Below are 14,335 nucleotides of genomic sequence, written 5' to 3'. Positions count from 1 at the left end.
CTTGAACCACATCCTGCTCTGGTTATGAGCAGTAGTGCGCCCGATTTTTGTGTACCTGCTTAGCAGCAGCAAATAATGAGCTAAAAACACTTCCTTCGAATGCCACTAGAAACTTGCAGTAATGTTAAATCTCTTGGCTCAGGCCAGTGCCAGCAGGCGGAGCATGTAATTCGGAGCTTCTTGATCACTATAAGGAAACAATCTGCATTTTGTTTTGTGCGATCCTGGTTTTGGTCGGTTAATGTGGGAAATAACGTAAATTCGTGCCGTTCCTTTCACAGGTTTTCTTTTTAAACTGACTGCGAGGAACAAAGCAGAACGTCACATTTTCATAATTTTTATTATTTTTTAAAACTTTTCTCCCAGACTAATCACATCACACACAGCCTGTGTAATACAGTGCGCCTTTGAATAATCAGAACAATTTAGTTTTTCCATGATAATTCAGAAATAAATAATTCTGTATATAAAATGAACCCACTTCTGCCGCGGAGGAAGTGTGGAGTGTGGAATTACTCACGGGATGGTATTGCCACTCTAGTGGCAACATCCACAACCATTTATATGCTACTATGATTACAGTAACACATTGTTTCAACACTAGACTTTACGCATAATTACATATTACACATCACATATTGTACTGGGTAGCTAATGTACAACTACTGGCAGAGGTCCGACATAGGCTGTAAATGTAGTATGGCACCGAAAGTTGGTAGATATTTTAATGCGTTAATACGGAACCGACTTTCACCAGGAAAAAAAAAGAAGTTCCGATTTTGACCACCAGGTTCAAACCTGGTGCTGTGAATGCAAGAAATGTTTCCATATGTAATGGATTAGGAACGGAACTTTGGCAGAAAAGGTCAAACATGTGAGAAAGGCATAAGGTCGATTTTATTATTAACTCTTTGCTTGCACACTTAACATGGGCACCAGAGAAGTTGACGAGATGTCGTACAGTGTTAGGTTTGCACCTGGTGGCCAAAATTAAACATTTTTTTCAAATGGCTTTGAGCACTATGGGACTTAACTGCTGTGGTCATCAGTCCCCTAGAACTTAGAACTACTTAAACCTAACTAACCTAAGGACATCACACACATCCATGCCCGAGGCAGGATTCGAGCCTGCGACCGTAGCTGTCGCGCGGTTCCAGACTGTAGCGCCTAGAACCGCTTGGCCACTCCGGCTGGCAAACATTTTTTCAGTCTAAATCTGTTCTGAATCAACGCATTATCATATCTACCAAGTTTCGCTGCTATACGATAATTATAACCCACACTGGATGTCTGAGTAACTATAACCACACGGTACTATTTTAAATAGCTTATCACCACAGAAATAGGTCATCATACTGTAAGCTCTTAATGGTATAGTGTTCTATATTTTTGATTTTTAAATTATTCATACACGCTGTATGGGCAGAATATGGGGATTTATTTAAAAATATGAAGCTAATGTTAAACATGGTGAATCTATGATTGACGAGTAGCGTATCAACTTCTCATTTCTCATGCAGACGTACTGACTTTCTTAGTTTAACGTGTTTTGTATTTACTAGTGACCGAACAACTTTAAACTAGTATTGGCGTAATGTAAAGTTCCTCAAACAAATGTGTTTAAGGTTCTTGTGGTGCAAGTCACCACCATACATCAAACTGCCATTCTCTGACCTTTAAAGCTTTTGCGCCACTGGGCTTTCACCATAATAGAATTCCAATGGCCATAATGAAAGGGAGCAGGCAAAGTGTGGAAGTTTGTCCTCAGAAGGTCATAATTTATGAAGCAACATGAACTACCTGACAATGTTAGCCTCAAGCGAAAGGGATGCTATACTTGACAATATCTCCACAGCAGTTAGCACTGGAAGAGGAAAGTTATAAGACAAGAACCCACTCAGTAGTTTGCCTGCCAATGTAGTCAAGTCTACGCCACTTTTAAAACGCGCCAACTGAAATGACTGAAGGAACGTCGGTACATTTACAGCGGTCGTCTCGATTGCGTCAAAGCCGCTGTAGCGTGGGAGTCTACGTAGAGCGTTCAGCGGCAGTAGCCATTGTCTGCTTGTTTGCGGCGGCGTCAAATTAGCTTCCAACCGCCGGGAGGAGGTTCCCAGATGACCGAGCAACGCGTCGACTACCGGCATTCGACGCCTTGTTAGCCCCACCGTGACGCAACCGCTGTTGTTATGATGACATTCAAGTTCATTTACGATGCATGCAGTACGCCCTCTAGAAAAAAATTCATCGCGAACAGTTGGGCTGCCTAGAAAACTTCACCTGACTTCAGCTTAGATTGGTCCACATATCGACCGATACGACATGAAACAAAGGCCATGATTCCATTTCATCATTTAATGGAAATGAGGTCCCATGCTTCTTTACAGAGCGTTGGGAAACGAGATACGTTTAGTCAAAGGAGTTTTGCCGCATCCTGAGGATGAATATAGCACAGCAGGGCTGCAGTTCGAAATCTATGGACTGAAATCTCAGATGTATTGGAAACTGCAAGGAGGCAAAATATTTATCGGAAATTTTAGGTATAAATTATAACCTCAAAAAATAATTACAACATGCTTTGGAGAGATCCTCAATGTGGTATACCACTGAAACTAAATATTTTCGCAATATACGCGTATAAAATATATGAAAAACATCAAATATGGCATGTTAACTTCAAAGGTGGCGGCCCCTTCTAATGGGTGGTAGGAAAAAGGAAATTGCGTCACAGAACTAAAGCGTTTTCAACTTTTGTGGCATGGCGTTCTTCCCTGTATCTCATAATCGTTAAACTTATCTGGTAATTCCAGTGAGTACAGGTACAGTACTCGCCACGTTCTTTTCGAGACAGATAGCTCATTTATATGGATTCGGTATCTTTCTAATAGCAAATGCCGCATTGCAGCACTTTTCTCTAAGCACAGTTGTATCATGGTACATCTCTCTGAACAATGTTTTATCTATCCCACACTTGGAAGTTAAAATCTAACCTACTTCATTCACATAACACACTGAAGAGCTAAAGAAATTGTTACACCTGCCTAATATCGTGAACTGCACCTGCGAACACGCAGAAGTGCCACAACATGACACATCAGACTATTAATGTGAAGTAGTGCTCGAGGAAAGAGACACCATGAATCCTGCAAGGCTGACCATAAATTCTCAAGAGAACGAGGGGGTGACGATCTCTTTAACAGCACGTTGCAAGGCATCCAAGATACACTCAATAATGTTCATATCTGGGGAGTTTGATGGCCAGCGGAGATGTTTAAACTCAGAAGAGTGCTCCTGGAGCCACTCTGTAGCAATTCTGGACGTGTGGAGTGTCGCATTGCCCTGCTGAAATTGGCAAAGTCCGTTGGAATGCACAATAGACATGAATGGATGTAGGTGATAAGACAGGATGCTTACGTACATGTCACCCGTCATATCAAGGGTCCCGTATCACTCCGACTGCATACCTCCCACGCCATTACAGAGCTTCCACCAGCTGTAACAGTCCCCTACTGACATGCAAGGTCCATTGATTGATGACGTTGTCTTCATACCCGTACACGTCCATCCGCTCGATACAATTTGAAACGAAACTCGTCCGACCAGGCAACATGTTTCCAGTCAACAGTCCAATGTCGATGTTGACGGGCCAAGGCGAGGCGTAAAGCTTTGTGCTGTGCAGTCATCAAGGGCTCCGCAAGCCCATATCGATGATGTTCCGTCGAATGGTTCGCACGCTGACATGATGGCTCAGCTCTTAAATCTGCAGCAATTTGCTGAAGGGCTGCACTTCTGCCTAACGATTCTATTCAGTCGTCATTGGTCCCCTTTTTTTTGCAGGATCTTTTTCCAGCCGCAGCGATGTCCGAGATTTGATGTTTTATCGAACCCCTGATATTCACAGTACACTCGTGAAATTGTCTTACGCTAAAATCCCCACTTCATCGCTACCTCGGAGATGCTGTGTCTCATTGCTCGTGCGCCGTCTGTAACACCACGTTGATAACCTGCGATTGTAGCAGCAGTAACCGATCTAACAACTGCTCCGGACACTTATATAGGCGCTGCCGACCGCAGCGCCGTATTCTGCCTGTCTACATCTCTCTGTATTTGAATACGCATGCCTACACCAGCTTATGTGGCGACCTCTGACGACGTCTATGCCTCTGAACACCTGCAACGACTGTCAGACTGCTGCCTACAAGTCAGTATTGGAAGCGGTCTATGACCGTGGGACATGAACACAGAATGTCGCCAACCCTCCAACCTCAGTAAATTAATTCTGGCTGCTACCTCATCTGGTCTTTCCACACGCACGTGAATTATGGTAGAATGATGGGTAAATGTTGGAGCCGGGAGAACTTTTCTTTGATAGAAAGAAAGCTATTCGACGCACATATGCTCTTAGAACTAATACTCTTTGCAAAATACACTTCACTGAAAACAAAACGATTGTCCCAGTGAGGATGGGGACAATACGAACTTTGAAGCCGATACCGACATCTTAATGCTGAATAACCAGTATTTTTCGGCGTTTATTTGCTCTTTAACATTTTTATCAATAACAGGGTAAAAAAGTAAATCAGTTTTCCGTATCAACAGTGTTACCAGTATTTTTCCCATAAAACTTCAAGCGCCTTTAATGTTCATGCGTAAAATTCCCGATGTTCTGAAATTGACATTTTACAGAAAACGAGATCAGTGCTATTTTAATAACAACGCAATAAACATGTTTGTACGTATCTTTAAACATATTATGCAAAAAGCTGGCAGAGTCAAAATTATTCAATCTTCGACGTATTCCTTTATTTCTGGAAATAATATCAAATAAAATACCGTAAGGCTTACTTCAGAAACCGTTTGTTTTGAGATGTTTTAGCAGTCAGGCTAAACTGGAGATGAAAAACCCGGTATACATACGAAAACCGGTTATTTCAAAGATAATCGCCATCTTTAGTTCCATGTCTCTACAATATTAAACACCCCATATGCACACCAAGATCGGATGAGCAATACACGTCACTAGGCCGAATATTCAGTTTTACAAAACTAGGAGCAGGGACTATTTACTGGACTATCTGCACGCAGAAAAAGCTGTTAAATTGCTCAATGAAATGAGGCGGTTTAAAGGTAGTAAATTCAAAAATCTATAGTATTGTCTGAAAGAAAACGGTTTCTGTACTGTTTATGAATTTTATATAATGACGCAAGTGAGAACCACTACCTGGTCCAATTTTAGGTTGCATATCTAATGGCTTTCAGGAGCAACAAAAAAATTTGTTTTCATTATTTCATACAATTACTGACTGAATTTAAAAATTTGAAGTGTTGTAATCTAGTCATTACAGCTATCATTCTTTCCTTATAGATTGAACACAAGACTATTTAAGTTTGAAACTTTACAGTATATGCCTCGAGGCACTGCAACTCTCACAAATTATACAGATTGTTTTCATTCAGTATTTTAGAGAGCATTTAGCAACTTCCAATAAGCTTGACAATTGGAAACTTCTTCGAAACTTTGTCTCGCTGACACCCCACACAAAATAATGAAAGGGGACAGTTAATCGCTTATTAGATTTTCGCTAGTCGGGCAGTACAGAACTTAAGCATCAGGCATGTCGTTTTAACTTATTGCTTCTTTACTACTATTCGCAACGTATTTGCAAACAGTGTCTACTCATACCACTGAATGTACCTGCAAAATTGTATCATTGTATGACAATCCAGGAGATGACGTCATAATACTGAGATGCGCGAAAAACTGGCTTTTCTTGAAACTGTTTTTGTTATAAATATGATTCTTGAAAGAATTGCGTGTGCGGTAACAGGTTAAATCACAGACAGCTGTTGCGTGTATGTGTGTAACAATTGCACATAGTACAACCCTGGGCGCCCGCAGAAATTTTGCCAAGGGTAAAATTCTAACATTATGATTTTTCTTTTTTACATTTTAACTTATTTGGTGAATTTGGAAACAAGTTGTGCTCCAAGAACTTTCATGAGAAATACACGGTATTGTGTCTCAAACAAGTTACCCCCATTTTTAAAATTACTTTGTTTAAACAGTTGCTGTACTCAACAGTAAATATGAAGCACATCTTTTATATTATTAATATGATTATGGAAAACACATTTTTATTGAATTATCTGAAGTTACCTGCGATATAAAAAGAGTTATAAAACAAACCTAGCAAATATTCATAAAAAAATTTCATATTCTCATAACAGCAGTTTGAAACCAAACGTTAAAAATCCTAAGCATAGAAACATTTCTGGAACGACTGAGAAAATGCTTGTGGTTAACAACAAAAGATGGTCCTCGAAGTGGAAAATTGGGAAAGAACTTAATATTTATCCATCTTAGATCATTTGCTGATCCTGTATTTATTGCCTTATTTTCTTGCCTTCTATTTTTTCTGAAAAGAATTGCGGACTGATGACGGGCGTGTAGTAAACTGCTGCCGCGTGTATGTTGTGATGAGGATCCCTGCATCAGGGTGTTAAAATTTACAGTGACCGCTGAAGTCACAGTATTTCGTGTCATGGCCGGCAATGTTAAAAACTCATTTGAGTAGAGTCGTTGACAGTCATTGCTAGACAGCGAGAACTCTCTCACTAATATAAATCTTTTACTCAAATTCCAGGAGGGAGCAGGTGTCCCTCTTGCCGCCGCCTACCCCCCCCCCCCCCCCAGCCACCACCGCGGGTACCTACGACTAAATTTATCTCATCTACCATTATTTTACTGAAGTCTAAGTATACAACTGCACATTGGGCAATACAAACTATTTCAATAGGGGCAATACATTTACGTAATTGTGGATGGTGCCTTGTGCAGATTTTAAACTTAATAAGTAAATATGTGGGTAGGATCTATCTACTGAGCACCCAAAGAAAGAGGACCAAAGAAGAGCAACGCGTTTCTTTACAGGTCCACGTAAGAAGCGCGAGGGCGTCAGGAAGATAATGGTCTAAATCCAGTTTCAGACGTTAGAAGAGGCGCTGAACCTCACGGTGTGGTTTTACTCTTAAAATTCCTAGGCTAGTCACCCGAAATGTTACTTCCTCCTACGTAAAATATGGTCAAGGTAAAATTCGAGTTCGCCCGGACGCTTACCACCGTTCTTTTTTCCCCGCACACATTCATCGAAATCTGCATTTATTAATGGCGACTTACTATCAAACAGTTGAGACAACGCCCGACTGTGTTTCCGAACCCCACATACTCTCGAGTCTATCCAATGTGCCAACAAAAGCTGTCTCGCTGTGAGAAGTACAATGGGAGTTTAATGTAACTCTAAACGTGAAAGACATTGAAGCTCTCTTAGCATAGCAATGTTAAAGGCATGAACTGGGTTTAATACTGGTGTTTAGCTTTTATTTCCGATACATCGGAAATCTGAAGACCGAAATACAGACATTAGTTGTTTGATCTGAAGTAAAACCGAAATACAGCCAGTGGACGCTAATTCATAAGTAATACTTGCTTCATTGTGTTAGGATCCAACCTGTATCCAATACTTCTCCTCTGAAGAACAAAGTGCAGGATTTTTTACAATTCTAACAGTTGCTATATGCTTCATTTTATATATATCTGTCGTCTTTATTAGATAGTGTGCGCCACTACCATTTGCAGTCAGTATTCTCATTTGACACGAGTTAACTTACAGGAGTATCTTATGCAACAAACAAATTAATAACGGCTACATGAACATTGTTTTATTTTGCTTTACCGTGATTTATCGTCTCATGCAGATATAAATCACGTTCCAGATTTCAGCCATCATTTTAGTAACTGTGGGGATAAAACAGCACTGAATCTGAGTCTACTTCTGCCGGTGGCTAATAGACCGTAATGCAGCTAACAGCCTGTCCTCGCAGTTTACAGCCTCATGAATTTTCTTTAAGAACGGCTTGACGATCAGCTCTTAAACGCACATTTCATCCATTCGTACATAAGTACGAAAAGCGCCCAGCTCATTAAGTAACAGAGCGTGGGTAATTTTCCTTCTTTGCGTTAACCGCTTCTTTTCTAACAGCTTCCTCTGCTTTTTTTGGCCTTGTTACCTCTAAAACGGCCAAAGGAAACCTCAATTTTCTTTCTGTGTAAAACCAAAGAGGATCTCGTAATACAGTCTCAATGACGTCAAGACATAACAGGGCAGCGCTGCAATCGCCGAGTGTAGTCTGTTGGGACGTGAGTAGGTTGCCACGAAATGGGATGGTCCGTCAGTCGGACGATAAATCGGTTCGTGTGCAGTGGCATATAGTATTGTGTAGAGCGATATGAAGTAATGCTTTTCCTTGGAATTCAGCAGAATTTTCCTAACCCTGACTTTTCAATATCGTAAGAAGGGCGTAATTACAGATCGTTTAATCAAAATATTGGCTTTCAAATACGTACTTAGCATATGTTAATGAAACATTTCGGTATCAAAGTCATCTACATAAAATACCGAGTTGCTATTTAACAGATTTACGATACAATAAGCTGTCTCGTCACTGTCAAATTTCGATTTTAGATGTCGACATCCTCAAATTCAACTGTTACATAAACAGCAATTTCAGAAATTTGTCTCTTCTGATAAATTTCCGCGGACGCCCGTGCCTATAGTAAAAGCTCAGTTGCATCTTTATGTCCCGTACTCTTAGGCTGCCTTTTGCTTTTCACCACAAGTATAGTTCGTCAAATGGAAGACTGACTACACATGGGCGCGCGTAGTTTTAGTGCTACATGATGCATCACAAGATACAGTATTCGGGCTGGAAAGATCGGAAGGACTAAATCGGGGTCATAGTGAAAGAACCTTGGCGCCAGTCTCTTCCCTCAAATGCGAGATAGCACACTTTGTAAACTTCACGCTGAATGCTTTGGCGAGCAGACAGCTACCTTGCAAGAACATGAGGTCTGTTTACCTTGCTGTCGCGTCTCTATAACTGCCTTCAAACAACATATCAAAAACTACCTACAGAAACGACTAATTTGGTCAATAAGAACACGACCACGCTCTAAATATATGGTTTTAATTAGGTTTCACATTTCGTGTACAGACATTTGTGTGTGTGCGTGGGCTTTCTCAGCGTACTAATACATTGTGTGGGTGTGCGTAATATTAAGTGTTTCACTAAGTGTTTTTAGTTTATAGTACAAATCAAGATCTGTTACATCATGAGGAGTCACCTTATTCAGACCATCACTTCAGCGTTACAAGCCTCGTTATTAGGTTTTTCATATTCCAGGTGTCTCGATTAACATTTTCGTACTAGAACAAACAAATTCAAAAACTCTAGATTTAGTGTAATGTCTACTGAAAGTACGGGACAGTACAATCTGAAGACGCAAGATTTTTGATGACTAGAGTAATAGCATATATGTAATGATAGGTTTTATTATCTGTATGTGTATTGCAGCTTGTGTCAAAACATGTACTGTTAAGACTTAATAAACTACACAAATGGATATAATATGCTTACAGTATTTGTCTATTTGTTTTGACAGCGATACGTAGGCTAAGTATTACGATATTAGGAGAAACTGTCGTGCTCATTTCAAGCATAAATTTTAATATTTAATAGGACGAAACAGAGCCAGTGACCACTTTTAAAACCAATTTATTTATTATACTCAGACCAAAATAACTTAGCGACTGACGTTCCAGCGAGTCGTGTGGTTATGGACCAGAGCTAGCTGTGGTGTCTGTATTACACGTATATGCACGAGAGTGGCTGTTTACACGCTAACACCACCGGTCTCTTCTTTTTCCCAACTCCCTCCCAATGCAATCTGTCCTTTCATTTTATCCATGGTTCAAAAACTTACGACGCTGCAACAGGCAAGAAAACCGTTTACAGCTGAACACAACGAAAACACTTCAATTACTCAGCCAATTTATGACTACCACACTTATGCCTGCAGTAAAAATTGTCTACAGTCTTATTGGTCGTGTATCATGTGAAAATAACCACGCTGCATTTCAAATACAGGAAAAATACTATTTTTTAAGATGACTGGCCACTTTAATAAAATTCAGTTCGACTAGCAAGCAGTGAATGACTTCACACTCTGCAAGTCTAGACGTAGTTCTTCCTCGGTGAGATGTCGACTAAGACTTTTTGAACAACAACCTAAATTTTCCTGTTTTGGCTCAAAAGACATCGCTGCCGCCAACTTTTCCGTCGAAGGAACTGAATAACAACTCTCTAAACAGAGAAACAAGATTCGTAAACAAAAACGTTTGCGGCAGTGCCGTCTGCAGCGAATAGTAGCGAGTTCCATATTTCGAATTTATTTTCATAAACCCATCAGCTAGATTAAGACCCAATGGGTACTTCCTGTACACTCTTCATGGGCTCTAATCATTGTAAGTCTTCTACACAGGAGTTAGCGAGACTCAAACGTATTTATGGAAAAAATATTTCAGAGGTCAAAATTTAAGAACGAAATTACAACGAAGCACCGATAAAATAGTTTCAGGCATGTTGCTCGAAGTTTACAAATAATAAAATTTGAATGCGAGTGAAAGTAAACTATTTTCCCAGCGCCACTTTCCTTGTACTAATAAGACCAGTTCTCCAAGGTAGGTTTTTCGGCAGGCCTTCATAGTATACATTTCCTTTGATCTGAGGACTTCACGTTAAGATACTTTTATGTCTAAACAGTTGCATTTAGCCGGTACCAACAGAGAAAGGTTAAAAAACGCTAGACTAAAATAATACGCATTAGCTATTGGTACAGAAACTCTAGTAGGTAGTTAGGGCCTAATACTGTTAAAAATCTTCGTCTAAATAATTAACTTAACACTCTTTAAGCAGCTCTATATCAAAATTTTAATTACATGGCAGGTGTATATGCTATACGTCATAAGCTCGTATCAGTTCCTATAAATATCTATGGAAATTAGAACCAACTTAAATTCCGTGGAAACGTCCAAGACGTAGAAAAGCGAACCACGATTCTTCGAAAAATGATCTGCTCCACGTGTTAATGAGTCGCTAAAATGAATACGATACAATTGGCGTTCGACTGAGATCTGTCGATTTGGTTGTGGTAAGGGACTGATCTGTATCTTAGTCCGAGGTCTATGTTAGATTAAAAGGTGATGGAATAAACGAATGTTGACGCCAATTAAAGAAAGTGGTAACAGATTGACCTGTAGGATACCCTAATGTTTATGATCACGCCATATTTAATTGGTCGATTTTAGCTGAACGCGTCGTAGCGTACTCCTTTTAGTTGCTACTGGTTCAGACTTGGTGTTGTGGTAGCACTGATGCGTCCTGATGTGAGATGGGAACTCCGTTCTACTAACACAATACACAAGAACAGTAATTACGATCAATACGACCTAAGGAAACCACAGGAAATACGTGTTTTTCACAGTACATAAAAAACAGCTGTAACGATTTGCAATCACTTGGTGCTTTGTTACTGGTAAAAAATTAAAGCAACAACCAATAACACAGCACCGCGCTATTCAAATATCACTTTCGCGGTAACATAATTATCAACGATGTTTTTAATTCAAACATTTCAATTTCTCATTGAACGAGCATTATTTAATATATCCTGTGTTCTGTTCAGAAAACAAATCCTAACACTTTATTTACTACGAGAGTAAAGCGCAAAAACTTAGAAAGGAAAGCAAGGAAAAGTAGGCTTCTTGACTTACCAGTAAAACGCTATTTTGTCGCCAAGTCCATTCCGTACATTTCGATCTAGCAAATTGTAGCTTATGTTTGTCGTTGCACCTTCCATCCATTTTATAGAAATTGGTCCTTTGGTGATGTCAAAATTGTACGAGTGAAACTTTGAAGTCACAGGAGTTTCCCAATGGAATTGTTTAGCCATATCGCCCCAAAACTCCTCAGGTTCGTCAATAGAACGCCTGTACATGTCCTGATATTGCTTCATAGATCCTATGTAGGACCGCCGCGACAGAGCGGGGTCCGGATGGTACACGGCCTCGCTATCACTCATTTCGGCAACTTAGCCAGACCTCGCTCACACCACACTGCAACGGCCACTGTGAACGAATGCGGCGCGCTGACCTGCCTTATATCGCAGCACGAGCGCTCCTACGCGTGGTTGTCGCGGTCGCCGCTAGGTACCGCCTGCGTTTCACATAGCGAGCTGCCTGCCGCGCGGGTTCCCCTTCCACTTTGTTTCCTTACTTTCCCTGTTGTGCTGCAGCAAATCGTGGTCCAGGCGCTTGTTTCCTCTACAAAACTGTGTGCGTGTTCTCTCCTACCTAGAAAAAAAACATGTCAGACAAATGCATAGCAGTAACGAACGTGAACAATTAAAATGTGAAATACAATGATATTCCAGTTTCTGTAAAGAACAAGTATTTACTATAATTGTGTTAATTTTTAAGAAAGACGAACATTAAATATTTCAGTTCTAGCAATCGTAATGATAATTAAATGCCTGGAGATATTTTCGGGCGCAAAAAACAATGAGTTTAACTCCTTTTCACATGTAATCAATGAAAAAAAAACCGGCATTTCGAAATATTAATATGTCAAACGTCATGGAACTTAAAAATTAAAGACCACAGCTCACGGCCTCAAAACAAGTTACAAATATAATTATAGACAGAAAAAGTGAGGTTCCAAGTTAGAAACTGTTTGAAAAGTACAAATTAAATGAGTCAGTCCACCACAGCGTAAAATAAGTAACGCCAGAGCGGTTTCTGGTTATCCCGAATAGGAGTAGAGCGATGGTTCGCCTTTGGACCGGAATACGGAGGTAGAAGGTAAATCTGCCCTAGACCCTTACGCCAGATTCACACATGCAACTAAAGTGACGCCAAAACTCATGTTTTCTATAGTGGCACTATGAGCTACCGTTCACACGGGACGCAAAAAATCCGACGTACCGCTGCTTGCACCGTTTTCAATATGGCGTCAACGGAAATCGTGGGCGAATATTAATGTTATAGTGCACGTTATGGCATTAGAGCTGTGACAGAAACTAAATAACAAGGAAAACGAAATGAAAATGTTGGATTCCAAAATATACCCGGGTGATCAAAAAGTCAGTATAAATTTGAAAACTTAACAAACCACGGAATAATGTAGATGGAGAGGTAAAAACTGACACATATGCTTGGAATGACATGGGATTTTATTAGAACAAAAAAAAAGTATTGCTGGATGCGTGAAAGATCTCTTGCACGTGTCGTTTGGTGATGATCGAGTGCTCAGTCGCTAGTTTCGTCATGCTTGGCCTCCCAAGTCCCCAGACCTCAGTCCGTGCGATTATTGGCTTTGGGGTTACCTAAGTCGCAAGTGTATCATGATCGACCGACATCTCTAGGGATGCTAAAAGACAACATCTGACGCCAATGCCTCACCATGACTCCGGACATGCTTTACAGTGCTGTTCACAACATTATTCCTCGACTACAGCTATTGTTGAGGAATGATGGTGGACATATTGAGCATTTCCTGTAAAGAACATCATCTTTGCTTTGTCTTACTTTATTATGCTAATTATTGCTATTATGATCAGATGAAGCGTCATCTGTCGGACATTTGTTGAACTTTTGTATTTTTTTTTTTTTGTTCTAATAAAACCCCATGTCATTCCAAGCATTGTGTGTCAATTTGTACGTCTCTATCTACATTATTCCGTGATTTATTCAGTTTCCAAATTTATACTAACTTTGTCATCACCCAGTATATCACACAGGAATAAAATAGGGACTACAAAAACATTTCTGAAAGAAATAACACAATAAGCCGAAGACGCGTCTGCTATGGCAAACCATGTATGGGATGTAAATAACATTTCAGAAGTTTATTGCGTTCGTTGATGTAGGCATTTCTAATGCGGTACCTAACTCTAATTTTTGTTACACAGCAACCACATCACGCTCGGAGACTGTTTCCCTGCATACAATAAACCATTTATACTGTGCTCGATCTCTCAAACTACGAGGCTATACTACTCGCTGTTTGGGTTACAATACGTTCTAAGTTTATTTATTTATTCACCCAAAAATCTTTCCGGATTGTGGGATACGCCATTCATTTGCAAATATTTTGTACACACACACACACACACACACACACACACACACACACATATATATATATATATATATATATATATATATATATATATATATATATATATATATAAAATGGTTGAATGGTTGCTACACAAAATTGAACAATAATATGAGGTTGCGTTTCCAGAAGTCGCGAAAGCGTCGCTACAGACCACTCTTTCGACATTTTTTACAGTAAGAAAATGAAAACACAGCCGCAATTATTGCACTATAACTAAGTCAGAATGCCACTGTTACGAATACAGCCACCGGGGAGCATA

At 40.0% G+C, this 14,335-nt stretch overlaps 1 protein-coding gene across 2 annotated transcripts in view; it reads right to left on the bottom strand.

The window, feature by feature from the left end:
• Positions 1-12,048, bottom strand: part of LOC126260877 (acetyl-coenzyme A synthetase) — a 50,120-nt gene extending 38,072 nt beyond the window's left edge. For both annotated transcript variants that reach the window (XM_049958317.1, XM_049958318.1), the window contains exon 1: positions 11,670-12,048. In XM_049958317.1, the coding sequence (XP_049814274.1) occupies positions 11,670-11,977 (308 nt within the window). In that variant the 5' untranslated portion in view covers positions 11,978-12,048. The remainder of the gene's footprint in view (positions 1-11,669) is intronic.
• Positions 12,049-14,335: the final 2,287 nt, after the last annotated feature.

The sequence above is a fragment of the Schistocerca nitens genome, chromosome 5 (genome assembly GCF_023898315.1).
Source record: "Schistocerca nitens isolate TAMUIC-IGC-003100 chromosome 5, iqSchNite1.1, whole genome shotgun sequence".
NCBI classification, from domain to species: Eukaryota; Metazoa; Arthropoda; class Insecta; order Orthoptera; family Acrididae; genus Schistocerca; species Schistocerca nitens.
The sequence above is the reverse complement of the archived record's forward strand: the minus strand, read 5'-3'. Positions and strand labels throughout refer to the sequence as shown.